Source organism: Haliotis rubra, unplaced genomic scaffold (genome assembly GCF_003918875.1).
Source record: "Haliotis rubra isolate DU_JTF1 unplaced genomic scaffold, ASM391887v1 Scf306, whole genome shotgun sequence".
NCBI lineage: Eukaryota > Metazoa > Mollusca > Gastropoda > Lepetellida > Haliotidae > Haliotis > Haliotis rubra.
This window is the reverse complement of record NW_025766976.1, coordinates 675,697-694,045: the sequence shown is the minus strand read 5'-3', so window position 1 is coordinate 694,045 and position 18,349 is coordinate 675,697. Positions and strand designations below refer to the sequence as shown.

General features: G+C 39.3%; 1 protein-coding gene across 3 annotated transcripts in view; it reads left to right on the top strand.

Annotated features, from left to right (window-relative positions):
- Positions 1–17,929, top strand: part of LOC124282901 (HCS2 neuropeptides-like) — an 87,168-nt gene extending 69,239 nt beyond the window's left edge. For all 3 annotated transcript variants that reach the window (XM_046718943.1, XM_046718945.1, XM_046718944.1), the window contains 2 exons: positions 12,894–13,337; positions 17,517–17,929. In XM_046718943.1, coding sequence (XP_046574899.1) covers positions 12,894–13,337; positions 17,517–17,590 — 518 coding nt within the window. In that variant the 3' untranslated portion in view covers positions 17,591–17,929. The remainder of the gene's footprint in view (positions 1–12,893; positions 13,338–17,516) is intronic.
- The last annotated feature ends 420 nt before the right edge of the window (positions 17,930–18,349 follow it).

Below are 18,349 nucleotides of genomic sequence, written 5' to 3'. Positions count from 1 at the left end.
AAAAAAAATAGTACTGGATCATACTCATAGAAATTTGAATAAAAGAGAACACTGTTTACTGTGGAATAGAAAGCACACAGTTCTATCCTGCGGGAAGGCCTTTCCGAAGGTCTCTAAGGTTTGTAGTTCTCTTGAATTATCTCCCCTGGAAGGTCCAACTCCAACGCTCAGCTAACAGCAAACTTAGTATCAAGAATCGCAGATAAGGCATTAGAAAATGTGACCTTGAAGTCGTCTTGTATGTGATATGAACCAACAGTCATGTCATCAGTTTTCATAATATAACTTTTGTGAGCTCGTTCGAGACACGACATGTTACCTGCGAGAAACATCCTTGCTTCCTTGCAGTTTATATGAAAATCCTGGACATTTGGCATGTCAACGTGCATAAAAGTTTTTATACAGGTAATGTCCCTGATAATAAGCTCCCTCACGATTTGTACGTGCATCTGTGAACTGTCATAATGAGTCTCCGGGAACCTTTGGTGCCATTGAATGTATCTAGAAAAGACAACAACCGTTATCATCCAAATCAGATTTGACCTTCCGAGCTATTAAAACGTTCTTTAAATCAATATTTCTTCTGATAACCGTTTCACCCCCTCGAATACCCATACTTGCCCTGTATAGTTTCAACCTCTCGAATACCCATACTTGCCCTGTATAGTTTCAACCTCTCGAATACCCATACTTGCCCTGTATAGTTTCACCACTATCAAAATTAAATTTGTGACGTCATTCCATTGTCAGCTCGATCCATCATTTTTCAGGAATTGAGCGATGTGTACCAGTTTCAAGTGTAAGATTTCATTCTGATCAGAAATATTACCAGAGCTTTGAATGCAATTTAAGTAGGGTAATATTTTCGTAACTCACCAACAATAATGGGCCTTGGCTCCATTATTTTTAAGGAATGAAGAATTCCTCGGACATTACCCTCTCAAACCCTCTCAAACCGTTTCATCGAAGCCCGGTATCTGCTGCGACATGTTTGTAAGGCCTTGGACTTTGCACACACATCAATGTCAATAATTGTACTTAAAAAGCAATTCTTTTCCCTTTTAATTATATATTAAATCCTACGTCAATAAGCACCAGCAATGAAGTGGACAGGATATTGGACATGACTGACACATGATTAAAAAACACTGATTTACATCATATGCAATGACAGTTATGACAAAACGAGTCTAGGGCCCTTAGAATCCCCAAAAGGCTACTTGGAATCGTACATAAAGTATGTAACTCAAAACCCCATGATAATCGAGAAAACCTGTAATTCGAAATGATCTGTGTGGTGACCTTAAGGTCCAGTTTTGCTAGATAGCCTTGATATATTTAAGGCATACTTCCATGTTGGTAAATCACGATCTTTCAATAAACATTTCATACAGCATTCAGTGGGAATTATGTGAACGGTTTCATTTTATTTTTTAGGAACGCCCATTGGAATAACAGTGTCAGATTAATTCTGAGTAGGCATTGAATTACTTCACTGTATCTCTTTACATATCTGCTGATCTGCCGCAGTGTACAAATCCTGAGCTGAAAGATGTTTTCAAGAAAACCAGGGCTCTACATATGTATTCTCTGATTCAACTAATTCAAAACCATTTTTAACTCCATGTAATTACAGTCCCTATCAGAATCATCTGCAGGCGGTACACAATGCATGCTGCTTGATGTAGGAAGCTGGTGTAGATTTCTGTTTGGGATCTGGTCTGCTGTGCACCCGATCTTGATGGTGTGGCGGATACTGGACTCCATCTGTGTGCTGAAGCTGGTTACATCCCCTCCTGAAGCAGACACATGGCCCATTCTGCCAAACCCTGCTGCTTCTGTTTGTAACACCATATGCCGTAGTACCTTTACAGCTTAGGTATCAGCTGGGGTATTGGGGTTGCCTAGTGGTTAAAGCGTTCGCTCGTTACACCGAAAACCCAGGTTCGATTCCCCACATGAGTACTGTGAGGGAAGCCCATTTCTTGTGTCCACAGCCGTGCTAGAATATTGCTGAAAGCGGAGTGAAACTAAATTCACTGACTCATTAGGTACCACCTGGTAATTTGTTATATCCTGAGATGGAGTGCCCCATTGCAACTTTTCATTCTACTGTAACACCCGGTATCCCTTACCATGCAATAAAACATTTGACCAGGCATATGTCGCCCAGAATCTGCAATTACCTTCACATACTTCAGTCAACTACAATGGCCATATGTGCCCCACCCGCATTCATCTTGTCTCGTAACACACCCAGATTGGCATGATTACTCATTTCATGCGACATCTTACATAGTTCACCTTTTCTCTTACCAGTGTGTGTAATTTAGATATCTACGCTACATCAATTGCCTGACTTATCCAGAGAATCAATCCAAACATGATCCATGTAATTCCACTGTTTACCTGCTGAAGCATGGGCGCCGCCATCTTTCTGACCCTGATCTCAGGCGACCTCCGCTGGCAACGTTGGCTTTCCCTCTTGATCTCACGTGATCACCAAAAGCCGAGAACTAAGATATGATTTCTGCATACTAACGTCCACTATGGCCATCTTGCTCTCTGTCGATGCTCAATATCTTAGGTAAAAAGGGCTAGCGAGCCCGCGTTTAACATGCATGCAACGTCAAGGGAAATAACTTGCCCGGTGCTGACTGACCAAAGGGAGGCAAGCGATATCAACATCAATATTTATGTTACATATAGAATTAACCAATAGATTAGTATCCCCTTTATAAAAGTAAAATAGGTAAATTTAAAGTCAATGCAAAAGATTAAGCTCTCTCGATTATTGTCCAAAACATTTGGTGGTGGAATTGGGTTTAACGTCGTGCTTGAGAATATTTCGCTCATATGTCGACGTGCATGCGTGTGTATGTGTATGTGCGGCTGCTTGTACTAGCCCAGACTGAAGCTGGTGTTATAGTGCTAGCCCACTGAGATACCATGCAGCAGTGAAGCATGAATACCCCACTCAGACACATTATACTGACTCCTAGCCGACCAGTCCTTGTTGTACCCATTAATGCCGAGCGCCAGGCAGGGACCAACAATGTACCATATTTTAACGTCTTTTGGTATGACGCGGTCGGGGATCGAACTTGCGACCTTCCGCACTCCGGGCGGACGCTCTAACCACTACACCACGGAGGCGGTCCCAAAACATTTGGAACCGTATGACGGGATACCCGAAAATCACTGGATCAGTGACAACACCAGGTGCTCGTGAAAAGGATATGTCTTAGCTTAAAGTCCCGCCCTACCGGTAGCATATGCTACTGCCACAGCTGAGTTTTGACAGACAAATATGAAGTTTGACAGATGGGGTCGTCTTCTAACATTTTGTATAAGCAGCGATAGCAATAGCAACCACGTTATTAGCTTAAGGCGTTAATATGTCTTGGATTCAGCAATCGATAGGATTGCTTTAGTAAACTGAAGACACAGGTTTTAATCAGACGTCAAAGATTACATTTCAAACACTAAACGAAGATTCTATATAAGTCTCTTAATGGTCATTGTTAAAGCTCAGCCTCTCCTGATCGTTACGGTTATGAAGCTACATTAAGGAATTTCCGCCTCGACTGGAGTGACTAGATAATTATAGAAAAAATCAATATAATCAGCGGTTATTAACTTAAAAAATAACTCATATTGTATTAATTATATTTTAACATTTGTTTGATCAGTGTCAAACATCGAAGACATTGAGCTGTTTGGAACTACAAATGTCTCGATTATCAAGTCATGGTTATGGCGACAACGACAATTCTTTATTATCAGAAAATGGTATTCTGTGTACATGGGAAACATTTGACAAGCAAGACATGAAATACAACCAAACGTTTTCCATATCCACAGGAAAAAGTCGCCAAGATCTGAGTTGATTGTCACATTTCGGCTATATGAGCATCTGTTCATGAATCACTGTCAAATAGTGAAGACACCAGGTGTTCACCATAAACACGTGCAAAGGCTAGTCAATTGTTCACATGGAAAAACTCACACAGCAATATGGTAAGAGCCAAATTAGGATTTGTATCGGACGTTATTTTGTCACAGATGTGGGCAATGGCCTCATACTACCATAGTGCAGGTATGCCAACCTCTACGATTTTATCGTAGACGCTACGACTTTTAACCTCAAACTACGCCAAAACGATTGCACTAGAAATTCTACGAAATTTGAAGAAAATTCATTAAAATTTGGATATCTAGACAGAAACATATATTTTCGTTGAATAAATACATTTTCGCCAAAAAGAGACGACAAGAAGAAATGTAATGCCGATAATTTGGAAATCTGCTTTTGGAGGTATGTGAAATTAAAGCTTCACTCTTGATTTGTGGCATATTATCTTTCCCAGAATCCATTATGATTTTAAGTATTTAGTTGACTACTAATTTATGATCAAACTACTAATGTTGATCCTTGAAACTACTATTTGCAACACTTTGGGGTTGTCATCTCTGCATAATACCATAATATTTCGGAAGCATCCCCGAGCGAGAGTCATGTGACGTCATTTTAAATCTAGATAAAAAGAACATGCTCGATTGTACCTCACAGTTATGAAAAACACTAGAGGCTAAAAGGCAAGAAAAAAGACGAATGCACGATTTAAGATCTTAGAGCACTGTTTTGTTTTACAACGTTGCAAATGGTATCGTCGACCAGAAGGTAGGGTTGTATGCTCATTACATGAATTGTATTCTTGGTCAGTTCAAATTAACAAAAACACATGTTGCTATTTAAAATTATTTGCCGTTAGTATCGTTGTGAAGGCGTGATTTATTGAGTGTAAGATTTCAACGCCGAAAAGAAATAAATGATATCTTAATTCAATCTAATTAAATTTGGTACAGGAAGTGTTCCCAAGAATGATCTCCCAGAGGGTGGATTAACGGAGTGATAAAACGAATATTTTACGAAGACTGTAAGATCATGAAAAAAATGTACTTTGTACACATTTCTTTTCAAGATAGACCAGAGCGGTTATATAGGTCTGTATATATAGATATTTGAAGTTTTAAAGAGTCACACCTGAATTAGCAAAGTAAAAACATACAAAAAACACCGAGAAAACCGAGAAAGTTTATCTTCATCCGGAAGTAGCTGTTTGAAAGATGGAGAGAGTATGGTTCCTGAGCCTCGAAATATCGCAATATAATCAAAGATATGTATGTCTCACCTTTATATGTTATATCTCAATATCCCGGAAGTGATAGGGGAGGGTTAAGAGAATGGGTGGACATCAGTAATTGGTTTATTTAGAACGGTTTTCTTCTTAAACAAACACGCAGTCGAGAGACGATATTTTCCCAAATTGTTTCGCTAGTGATTTCAACGGAATTAATGCCACATACTAATTTAGTTTCCGTAGTATGAGGCCAAAATACTTCGCATCACATTGGGGAACTACTGGTAATATATGTTTATTGGGGTAAGTAACAAGCATTATATGAGATACTGGTTGGCGTGTATTTGCATTACACTTACTATTGCCGTAATACGTCTAATGAACTCCAGTTATTATCAGTGGAAACAATTAGAAACGACCAGGCTGGTGTCTTCGAAATACAATCTCATTAAAACAGTTTTCGAATGATTATCCGATTGAAGACAGAATGAGTTGATCTTCTCGGAAATGTCATTCGGAATACCTCGCGTTCATCTTCCCGAGGCTGCATGATCTCAATGAGAAAAAGGATAACACATTCAGACTTTCACTTTCGCGACATCCAAAGTTAACCCTTCCTACGTCGATCGAGTTGAGATGTCCCCAGATCTATGTCTAGTGGACGTGAGCACGAAGATCTGGTTTTAATGACATTTCTTTAAAATAATAAAAATAATAAAATAATAATAATAATGATAATAATACACATGCAGAGCGCTTGACATCCCCTGCAAGGTGCTAGCATCGCTATTCCAGGGTTAAAGGGGTTAAACAACTGTCCACGAGTAAAACAAGCGGTATAAAGTTGATCTATTTTCTATGAGAACGTATTTTTGTGGTAAATGTCAAGCTATTGTTTCTCAGTTGAAAATAAAAACAACAACTTTGTAAATAGAAGAGGATATCAAAATACATTGTTGAGATTTCTGGAAGGATAATAAAAAATGCTTAAATATTATTAGAAGAGTTCAATTCTAATGCATACACAATGTTTGTTGCCACTCATTGATTGTATGAAATCCTGAATGAAATGAAATTCGGCAGTTAAATGACAGTTAAATAAACAAGGGATTCCATGCCTCACCAGTTATAGAATATATTCATCAGAATGTCTGTAAAGTCTCCTTGGTATTACATATCAATACATCAAATATTTTCCCAAAAGTGGTTTTGGCGAGAAAATCTTGTCAGAATTATATCATTATCTAAAGATCGTAGGATTTTGGTTGACACTGGTATCACAAGAATGTAATACAATATTGGTATCTTCAATGCCCAAAAAGCAAAACATCCCTATTGTTTGCTGGGCTTTTAAGTTAAAATCATTGCCCCTTTTATTGATTTAAAGAGGTTTGGATTCAACAGGGTGATGGAAGTGTTGATTTCTTCTTACAACAATTCAATCGAAGATGTATCGACATTAAATTTGTAATGAAAAGATCTAATGTTGCTGAAAGCTTGAATTGTCTTTTCCAGTGTTATTATTCCACTAGATTTATTGACATTAAAATATTTAGAATTAATATTGTAAAAATCATTAAATCTAATCACAGTCTTCTATTAGAAACGGTTAGATATTACACAACACATGATGATGAATTCCGCTTTTGTGTAGTGTGCTCATTTTATTCACATTTGCGCTCCAGTCATATTCTACAATATTACCACGTTTCCAACTCTTTACAGGTTCTTTCATTACTTTCCATTGACAAATCTAATATCTGTAGGAAGCGTGCCAAGTACGTATTCCTAGCTTTGTAATTAACGTAGTTACCCATTCAAAAAAATACCTGTTGTGGAGCTAGATCTTGTATTGATTGTACTGTCTTACCTGTGCTAAACACCTTCATACAGTGTCAGTGTACAATTGATTCGTGTTTGTACTCGGCGCTACTGTCAAACAGTCTTTGTCATGCTCTGTACCAATATGACTGGTACCATAGTACCATAGCAACTGGATCCGGTAGGGCAAGAATCCTTAGAAGAATACAAAATAATCATTCCATCTTTTGGTTGAATGACGGGAAGGTTATTATAATATTTTCTGGAACCATAGGAAAATGACGCGATATTATTTAAGAGGACCATACCACTTTATTCAACTTTCAATAATTGTAGGACGATTTATCCAGCGATTCATGGTATCGGGTGAATGTTTTCAATAATGGTGAATTGATATTTTGATTGTCGGCAGTTTAAATAGGGCCATCTGTTTACAACATTCAAATTTGGGTACATCGCGATCGATCCTATGAATCAGACCTTTACCGACGGTTGACTATAGCCTTGTTATATCCAGCGTTTAGCAGCTCAAGGAGAACGGAAGATCGGCGGTGTGATCTTGCAACATGTCATACCAAAAGGCGTTAAGATATGGCGCTTTTGTCATCGCCTAAAGAGTAACTACAAACCAGTTCCCAACACATCTGATTAATTTGAGTTCAGCCGAATAACTGGCAGAATCAATATCTGTGCGATGCTTTAAAACCGGCTCTTTGGTCAAGTTGATTGAGCGTCGGTGGTTCTATCAAGAACTGGTCGGCTGGGGGTCTAATGTACTTGGGTGGGGTATCCACGATAAACTGATGCATAGTAGTTCAGTGGGCGTAAACGATTAAACATATAGTTCAGGGACCCTATCCACGTTGGTAACTTTACGACCTATCGTAACTCTATACTTTATCACGAGCTTATGTATGGCATGTACGCGGTAGCAGGTGGAAGTGCAGTAACATTCACCTCACCTCACCTCACCTCACCTCACCTCACCTCACACGGACAGATTCTCCGACTGGACGCGACATTGCTTGATCTTGCAAGTTTTCTTGAATTCACTTCGGCGCAGTAGAAATACTACATTTTTTTTATGATCATTATTATTACACGAGTGTCCATTTTTGGTTTAGCCATATTGTTTTCCCATCGCGAATTTGGATAATTAAAGTGTAACCGACTGATTGATCGCTGTTTAATTATGCATGTCTGTTTGTCATATATGTCCACATGATTGATCGCTCAGAGATCTGATCAGTGGGAGGATTATCTATATCTTGTCGTGTTAGTTCTCTGATATTCCATTTTCTAAGTCAAACACTCAATTAAAAAAGGCCTGTTGGCATACAACGTCATTTATAGTAATTAAATCTCACCACCATGCAACAAAGTGTAGCAACTGAACGGTATAGCAGATTCAATATTGGTATAACGTTTATGCGCGTGGTATTTCACATTCCGACTGTGTGGTGAGTTAACTTGAATATAGGAAATACTTAACTTAGACCTAAAAACGTTTAGTGAGTGAGTTGGATGTAACGCCGCTTTTAGCAATATTCCAGCAATATCAAATCGGGTGACACCAGAAATGGGCTTCACCCATTGTACTCATGCGGGGAATCGAACCCGGGCCTTCGGCGTGACGAGCTAACGCTTTAACCACTAGGCTACCCCACCGCCCTAGTCCGAAAGATGTCAGCATCCCTGTTATCGCTTTAAAACTCAGTATATTTTCATTGGTAGTTAACAGTGATATACGCCGAAACGCTAAACACAGGGTTACAAAAGAACATATTCATTCACATGTACTGTGGCTAACGGTTTTCTGCTCAGTTTGTCGTTTACAAGCATCCCATTGTCATCATTTCAGAAATGAGAGTTTGTCTTCATAGTATGTATTCTCAACAACGAAATCTAAAACATCCCACTCAGAAAATAATCTGCAATATAAATAACAACAGTTGCCAATATAATCTCTATGACTTCAATACACTCTTCCCAGCGTGGTGATCCCGGACCCGTGAAGATCCGGGGTAGAATAGGTCTTCAGCAACCCATGTGCTTGCCATAAAAAAGGCGACTATCTTGTCGTAAGAGGCGACTAACGGGATCGGGTGGTCAGTTTCGCTGACTTGGTTGACACATGTCATCGGTTCCCAATTGCGCAGATCGATGCTCATGCTGTTGATGACTGGATTGTCTGGTCCAGACTCGATTATTTACAGACCGCCGCCATATAGCTGGAATATTGCTGAGTGCGGCGTAAAACTAAACTCACTCACTCACTCACTCGTGCAATAAAATCTTCAAAGCACAGTTGAGGGAACTTGGCCCCGACGTTTAAGTTACGCTTTAGGTATATCGATGATCTTACATCAAACAAACGTGGTCAACTTGCATTCTCTCGATTGGCCCACCTAAGCTTCACATTCAAAAGGATAGTGAAATTACCTGATCACTTTCATAATTAGTACTGTGCATAACGTTTTAGATTGATAAATATCAATTCAAAAGTCTGTTTAAAAAAAGACAACTTCATCTTTTCAATTGTCAACTTTCCGTTTCAGTCACGCAATATTCCTGCTTATTTACAATATTTCACAATAAGATGTACGCCCGTCAAATCAGGATTTCATAGAGTGTTATATGACACTTGCTCAAAAGAAGTTTAAGTTTAGAACATCCAAAGTCGAAACAGCTATCAAAAAAGGTTTGTTGTCGACAGGTGGACATTTCAAAATTTGACTCTTCAGTGACGATAATCATGATATCGGATGCAATGCCTTGGCTTGTATTATAGTGGACAGATGCCATCGGTCGGGGAGGATTCACCGAAATGTTTCCGAACACCTGGTGTCAGCCTGAAGGGTTTTGTCGTTTTTTAAGAGTCGAATTCTCTACAACAAAAGCAATTAGCTCTTTACCAGTTAGCATCACATGTTAGTGATTCCATCTCATGGTGACACCTCACATTATAAGGAGCTATCTGCCTGTCACTATCTATAATTACATAAACATATCAATTTTCATGCTGTATTTTACATCTGATATATCAGTTCTATTAGCGTAACAAGATAACATACTATTTGTAAAGTGATATAATGTTATTTCATTTTACGAATTTGCTTTATAAGAAGAATAAATACAGTATTTCATCCTCAGAAATACAATAAAGTCATATATACCTCGAACTTTTTTCAGTTTGAGTTTAAAATTGACTATAGCGTTATTGTACACCACCATTGTATACAATGCACTACACTTTGCTTGACATTGCCTGGAGAAACGACTACTTCTTGGTTGCTATTGGTCACCAGTTGGCATTTATCGCCATGAAGTACATTCGTCGCTAATCCTCAACAACATTCATCAGGAACAAAGCTCATATTTCTGTATCTTTCGCAATAGGTTTTGTCCACCGTCAGCTTTACATTACACTTCCACGTTCTCCTATTTGGCCATGAAGCAGCATCCGTATGATGTACACATCACGTTTTCCAGATGCCTTGGCTAAATAAGGATTCCAATTGCCGATCGCGACAACCAAAGAGCAATATGTTTTTCTTATGGACCATCGGATGCGTTTGACAAATGCAAGTCACGTCAGTATCATTGAAGTTTCTTTCATCGTCGTCTCCATCTACCGTATTGAAGGAAAGCCTATGTGTGTGTAGTTTATAGTGATAAATCGGAGATTAGACTTCCTAAGGGACATTTGGACTCCATATCCTAGATTGGACAGGGACCTCGGTTATCTTACATCAATCATTGCTTAAAAATTCAAAATGGGTCAAACTGTGGTTTTGATACAAATTAGTTATACACCGTTGCTTAAATATCTAAACATGCGTGTCATGTTGTATGATGTACGCCTAACATCCTCAGAAATAAACTGCGATATTTGCCAGAACCTTCATTATATTTCATTTGGATGTGGCAAGCCTGCTTGTTGTTGACATTAGATTATAAGAAAGTGTGCAGGCCGTGTGTACAATCTGAAATCATTTTTTCCCCATTCATGTTTCATCTCTAGATTGTAGTTTCATGGGATTACCCTTTGAAACGCTTGCAGTGACATCCGCTGTGGTATTGAATCTCTTTTCACTGCATCTATGGTTCACAATGTGATTCACAATCTGCACAACATTACTAATTGGGCTCTGCGATTGCGGAGTTGGGACTGGTTTTATGAAACGCAACTGTGAACCAAATATTTTTGGTTCCAAACAATTCTGAGTTTGAATCCCACAGGAGTTGCAGCAAGACATATTTAGAATGGAAACAATTACATCTCGCGCAAATACTAACGAAAACACGTGGGACGTTTAAAAGGACTATACACATTCCAAATCACCTTTCCATTTTCAGTTTTTGTACTTACGTTTTTAGAATTCGTGATGCCATTAATTCTCAGTAGTGATTGTGGAAATCAGATACTCCAGACAATTTACGACAGTTACTCTATAGATTCTTATCTCGCTGAACAGTTAATTTCAGTCGAATTGTCAGAAAACATCTTAACGATTAGTATTGTACGGTCGGTGTACTCATGTACAAATGTATTAATGTCAATGGTTCCTGCAATAGGTCTCTTGTATAGAACTAGACGTATTTGGGCATAGAGTCTCTTGTTAACATGACGTTATATGAATTAATCATGATTTGCGGTTAATCCAGACACTGCCAATCGCCTGAGGTGTCATCCGCTCAGATCACTTATCACTGAGTTTAGTTTTACGCCGCCTTTAGCAATATTCCAGCAATATGACGGCGGGGGACACCAGAAATGGGCTTCACACATTGTACCCTTGTGGGGAATCGAACTCGGATCTCCGGCGTGACGAGCGAATGCCGTAACCACTAGGCTACCCCAACCCCCTTCATCAACTCAGAGTTCTTGCTCTCTAATGAACCTTGAACACCGAGGAAAAAAAACAAATGAAGAACGTCGCATATTATTATTATGAGTATACCTTCTTCACGACATGTTTCTTTATATTCTATCTGCTATACATGTATATTTCTCTCATGTAATCTATTACGTTTATTATAGACATTTAGTTGAGCGTTTTCACACAAAACACAGCTGCAACTTCATACAATCAATTTTCTCAACTAAATTCATATCATGATAAACGCACATAAATCTTAGATTTCTTAAACTTTCGGGGGAGGGGAGGAGGGGGGAGGATGCCAGGTTCGATCCCTCACATGGATACAATTTGTGAAGTCCATTGCTGGTGTCCCCCGCCGTGATGTTGCTAGAGTATTGCTGAAAGAGGCGAAAAAATCTTATTCACTCACTCACTCCGAACCTTGGTGATCTTTTCCTATTTCTGTCTATACATCTGTGGCAGAAATAAACAAAGGAAAAGGGGTACGACCAGCAATCAAAGTCGCTACAATTGGCTGCGCACAGTTGTGTCCCTTGGATGAGCCGGAGCCTGTGATCGTGGGATTCCCTGTTTGGCCTGATTATATTTCTTCCTCACGTTGGGGGCGGTGGGGCAACCTAGTGCTTAAAGCGTTAGCTCGTCACGCCGAAGGCCCTGGTTCGATTCCACACATGCGTACGTATGAAGCCTATTTCTGGTGTCCCCCTCCGTGATATTGCTGGAATATTGCTAAAAGAGGCGTTAAACCAGACTCACTCACTCTTGTTCACGTTGGCATCATGCTCGTACTCGTGGGTTGCAGAAATAAGTACGACCAGCAACACTAGCGTTCATTCATGAAGATATCACGCTGATAATACTGAAATAATGTTCAAAGAGCCGTTAGACCTCATTCCCTCTCTCACAAGCTCACTCACTCACTCACAATTTCATTCATTCACACACAACCATTCATTCACTCACTCACTCAAACACCCATTCAATCACTCATCCGCTCACACCTTCGCTGATACTCATTCATTCCCTCCATCACTGTTCACAGATCCCCGGCGCAGGATGAAGGAGAGTTTGGTGTTCCTGGTGTTCGCTGTGGCGGGCTCCTGTGCGGGCATCTTCTGGACCAACAGTAAGGACAACGACTATCCCCGCATCGGCCGCCGCAGCTTCTACACCGCCAGCAGTGAAAACACATACCCCCGGATAGGTAGGAGCGGAGGGGTGGAGGACACGTTAAGGGATGGGATCGAGACACGGGGGTCATTCTTCACCCAGAGTGATGAAAATACCTTCCCTAGGATAGGCCGAGGAAACGACAACAGTGACGGAAACGACGTCAATAAAGTAGAAGCAAAACTCCAAATTGAAAAGGGATCTCCATACCCAAATAGTAATGAAGATACAAAGTCTCTGACAAAAGCTCAGACAGGGCTTGGAACAACGTTCAGTCTACCAGCTCCCATACTCTTCTTTGCCTGGGATGCTAATGGTATGTGGAAATGTTTGATGACTGAAGTGTAAAGGTTAGCAGAAAAACGTTGAAATGTCTTGTCATGCATTACACGTGCCTTTGGTGATATAATATTATGTTTTTGAAAGTTGTCATTGTACTGATGACTTGGTTTGATTTCCCACGAGTCTACTTGACTGTGCATTTCATCAAATGTTTGTATGGTTGCTGGCTTGTTTGTGGTTGGGGTGTAAGGGGTGTTGGTGGCGTCTCAGTAATATTGGCGCTGTATGTCTGACTTCTGTATGTATATCATCAAATATGGACAAGCTAGTAATTAACACCATGAGCACTGATCTACGCAATTGGGATTCGAACTCATGCCTCAAACGAGTCAGTAATCTTGACCACCCGATCCCGTTAGTTGCCTCTTAATACAAGCATGGGTTTGTAAAATACAATTCTTACCGATTCTTCGCGAATGATAAAACAAGCATTCCACCATGCTCTTAAAGAATGCTTGATCATTTTCGAATTCCATTTGATAACTCTCACGCTTATCTTCACAAAAATCATGTACGTTTGAATACATGGATCCATCTACATTCTAATGATAACAATGGCTTAAAACACTCGGTTCCAAATTCTAAGCAAAGAGGGTGTAAATTCTACAGTGAGAATACCTAAAATTATAAAAATGCAGATTTTTGGTACTAACAGTCTTCAAAGTATGTGTTGTAAGATGTTGTTGTCAAGGAAATGCGATACAAATTTACTTAAGAAAATGTTTTTCAAACATATCGTACATCAAAGAGCTTGAAATATATCTACTTCTGTTACTAACTGTTACGTCGAATTGTCCTGCTTTGAAATCGATAACTCATTCGAAACAATGAACTAAACCAATTCCGCTTCACTCAATATCTTCGCTAACCCTAGAGAAATTTGTAAAATTAAACAATTGAAACCCCACACGGCAGCTCTTACAATACAAATGTCAAACCTCCAAGAAAGTCTCCTTTGAAGTAGTTCACAGGAACAACTGTGGTAGTTGAAAGGTTTAATCGCGGACACTGTAGTGCATGTCGTTGAATGATGATAAGCTGTATCGTTTACCCAGGGGCAAGATGGTGTATGTCGTAGATGAAGATAAAATTGTGGCAGTTGTACTGTTTATTAGGGAGTAAGATGGTGTATGACGTAGATGAAGATAAAATTGTGGCAGTTGTACTGTTTATTAGGGAGTAAGATGGTGTATGTCGTAGATGGAGATAAAATTTTGGCAGTTGTACTGTTTATTAGTGAGTAAGATGGTGTATGTCGTAGATGAAGATAAAATTGTGGCAGTTGTAGGAGATAAAGTTGTGGCAGTTGTACTGTTTCCTCAGGGGTAAGATGGTGTGCGCAGTAGATGAAGATAACATTGTGGCACTTGTACTGTTTACTCGGGGGCATGATGGTGTATGTATTAGATGGAAATAAATTGTGATAGATGTACCGTTTCTACAGGGACATGGCGGTAAATCTACAATTAGAATAATGATCGCTTGAAGGTGTGTGTCTAAGGTGGAGACGTAATAGGGGCAGGAGCATGGTACAGTTCATCGTCGATATAAGTACAACCAGAAATTATTGAGAATTTAAGATTGTATTATTTTTTTTCACTCATTACTGACGTATTAAATGTGAATATTAGCAGAACATTACAACAGATTCAAAGACAGGTGAACAGTTAGTATTTTGTCAAGTCACCATGGGCAGCAATGCAGGCTTCAATGATGCGGGGCATACTACTGATCAAAGAAGTTAGAAAGTCGTGGTCCATGCTGTCCCAATATCGGACCACCTCTTCTTTCATTTCAGCAATATTTGTCAGATTTTTCTTATTGACACTTTCCTTCATACGTCCCCAAACATTTTCTATTGGATTTAGGTCAGGGCTATAGCTTGGCCAATTCTAATAATGTCATATTTTGGGTTCGAAACCAGGCCTGTGAATGCTTTGAACGATGTTTTGGGTCGTTGTCCTGCTGGAAAATCCAGAAATTTCTATAGAACACGTGAGCAGATGGAAGTAAATGTCCCTCGAGAATATCTGTGTACCGCTCACTGTTCATATTCCCTTCAAATACACAGAGGGGCGTTGCCCCTAACACAGATATGCCACCCCACACGTTAAATTTCGGACTGTACTTTGGGCGCTGATACAAAGGTTTTTCAGTTTGTTTGGTCCAGAATTTCAGTGTATTAGGAAACAGCCACACAGAACTTTCATCTGAGAAAATCACATTGTCCCAGTTAAAATTTCTATGCTGTAAGCACCAGTTCAACCTTCGCTCTTTTGTTCAGGTTTCATGATCGGTGATGGAATTCCTCGACTTTTCTGCCAACCCATTGCATGCAGCTCAGTTCTAATTGTCTCCTTACAGACAGCCACAGTTCCTCTATCAATCATATCCAGCCTTAAGTTTTCTAAACTCCTTCGTTTGTTTTTAGAAACAAGAATACCAAGCCGCCTCATGTCACCGACAGTCAATGTTCTGGGCCTACCTGCCATATCCATTTGCAATATTTTCAAAACACGATAAACAGTGCACAAGGGGATGCCTGTTCTACTTGAAATCACTTTAGCTGATCTGATGCCCTTGTTATAATACTCTAAAATCAACTTCCTCTTCTCTAAATCATCCATACTGAGGATCACTGAAAATGTCGTCTGCTATCAAGTAAACAAAGGGGGATAACTCTTCACAAACTAATGAAAAAGTATTAACGGAGATGTCTCTCTTGAATGAAACCAAGCACTTGATAGCTGGTCAAGGTCATTTATACTAGAAATCCAATTAAACATATTCCTAAAATTCTCAATAGTTTCTGGTCATACTATATATCGAACTGGAATTTGGGAATGGTGGTTCACGAAGTAAATTAGGACCGAATGATGTGATATGTCGTTGATAGCTTGATATGTCATACGTTCCCGTGTGTTTTTGTGTGTATACAGGACAACAATTGACCAGTCTTTGCATGTATTTGTGACGGGTCAAGATTCGCTCGCTAATTACACAGTATAGCGATTCGTAAACACATGCTCATATCATCGGAATCATTCAATCGACTATAGATTTAAAAGATATTTCTTATGGATTTGGAAAGGGTTTTGTCGCTTTTATTTTTGTTAATAAATTGCTGTTCACTTGAACACCATTAATCGTAATAAGAGTAATTATTGAAAGTAAATATGATAGCCAAAGTAGTAACAGGAGAGCCAGAAACATTGTAAAATCGAACGAACCTGCTGATTCTGAATAATAAATATAAACTCGCTTTGTTGAAAATTATTCTCCATCAATTGTCATTATGCTATATAAGGTAGGTTTATGATAAATCGCTAGGAATAATGACGAAGAAATCGTGGTTTATTCCTGGTCAACTCTGAAAAACGCTGTGATCGATCGATCGCATCCATAAGCATGCGATATATGGTAATTTTAACGGCAGAAGAGGTACAGTGGATAGTCATCAATCATCCATTTGGTAATTGTCGGGAACGGATTATATTCTGGGAGTCATCACTATCTAAATACGAGTAAATACCTTTTCGCTTGTAAACTGTATTAACTTAATGAAGAATACTCCTTTGTTTTTGGTTTTCTGGGTGTAATTTGGGGTGGGGTGGGGGGATTACTTTTGTCAGGGATCGTTCATGTTAATGGCTAGGGGGGTGGGGGGTGATGATTATTTTTATTGTGAAGCATGTACAAAGTGAATGACACACCCACACCCACACCCACACCCACACCCACACCCACACCCATAAAATGTATGTACAAATTAAGTGACCCCATCCCTGCATGCCATGTCCTCTTCCCATAATTTCTAAGGATAGTTTGAAACGTAAATTTATGCTTAAAATTGCTGAGTGTGTACAAAATGGTTGCCCCCCTAGCTCCCCAGATCAATATGGACAATATTGTTTCACATGAAGAAACAGACTGAATGTATATTGGCTTTCTATACTGAAGTCGAGGCGACCACGGAGAACGGAATTGCAGACAAGAATAGAATAATCTGCTCCAAAGACACCGTCAACTGATATCACAGACATCAGTGTCAGTACCTCTAATCATTTTGTCCTAATCATGAAATTCAAGATTATGACATTCAACGGAATTAGTGTAATGAATTATGTTAGTAATTATTTCTTTTTTTCCTTAGGGGATGACAGTTTATCACGTGATGAATTCGTCAACGGAATTGCTAACTCGAGGAAACGACGCCATCTTGTTTAGGTATTTCCTTATTTGGGCAACTACAGCAAGGACTGTGCGATGACCTCACGTGGTGACCTTACATTGAGCCGTGAACCAGATCCCACTGCAATTAGACGTTAGGAAACGAAGACGCCAGGACACAACAGCTGCTAAAGTCACACACAAACTCTCATATTCATACCGATTCAGATTTAACCTTCAATATCCTGAAAATGTAACAATTTATTTTTGTGTGTTTTAAATATCGCATCAAACAAAGTTCTGTATCTAATCATCAAAAAAGAACACGTGATTCTCACAAAGGATGATGTTTATATTTTCTTGAGAAAAGATATTAAACATTTTTTTCCAAACGTTCATTACTCGTCTTTCAATCGGAGAGCTGAACGCATCAATCATGAAATATTGTACAGGTGTAATTATTACAGCTGATGTCTATCACGATGGGTATTACACGAAACAAACCACATTAACCATCACTCAGCAACCTTCACCTTGTGACGGGGAGACGACGTTGATCCTACGTCACATTACGTCATTTCCTGTCACGTGATGCAATAAGAAGATTATTATATGCCAAAGCAAATCTTGGTATCTAGATTGGATCGGAAAACCTTGAACGTGGATTGATGGAGATTGATATACAGACTTGCTCTTGCTGTTTTTGTTGTTCCTTGGAGTTCACATATGATGTCATCGATCCGTGATGTTGCTGGGGTGTTGCTGAAGGTGATACGCACTCACTCACTCTACACACCTACTCATGCACTTACTTAC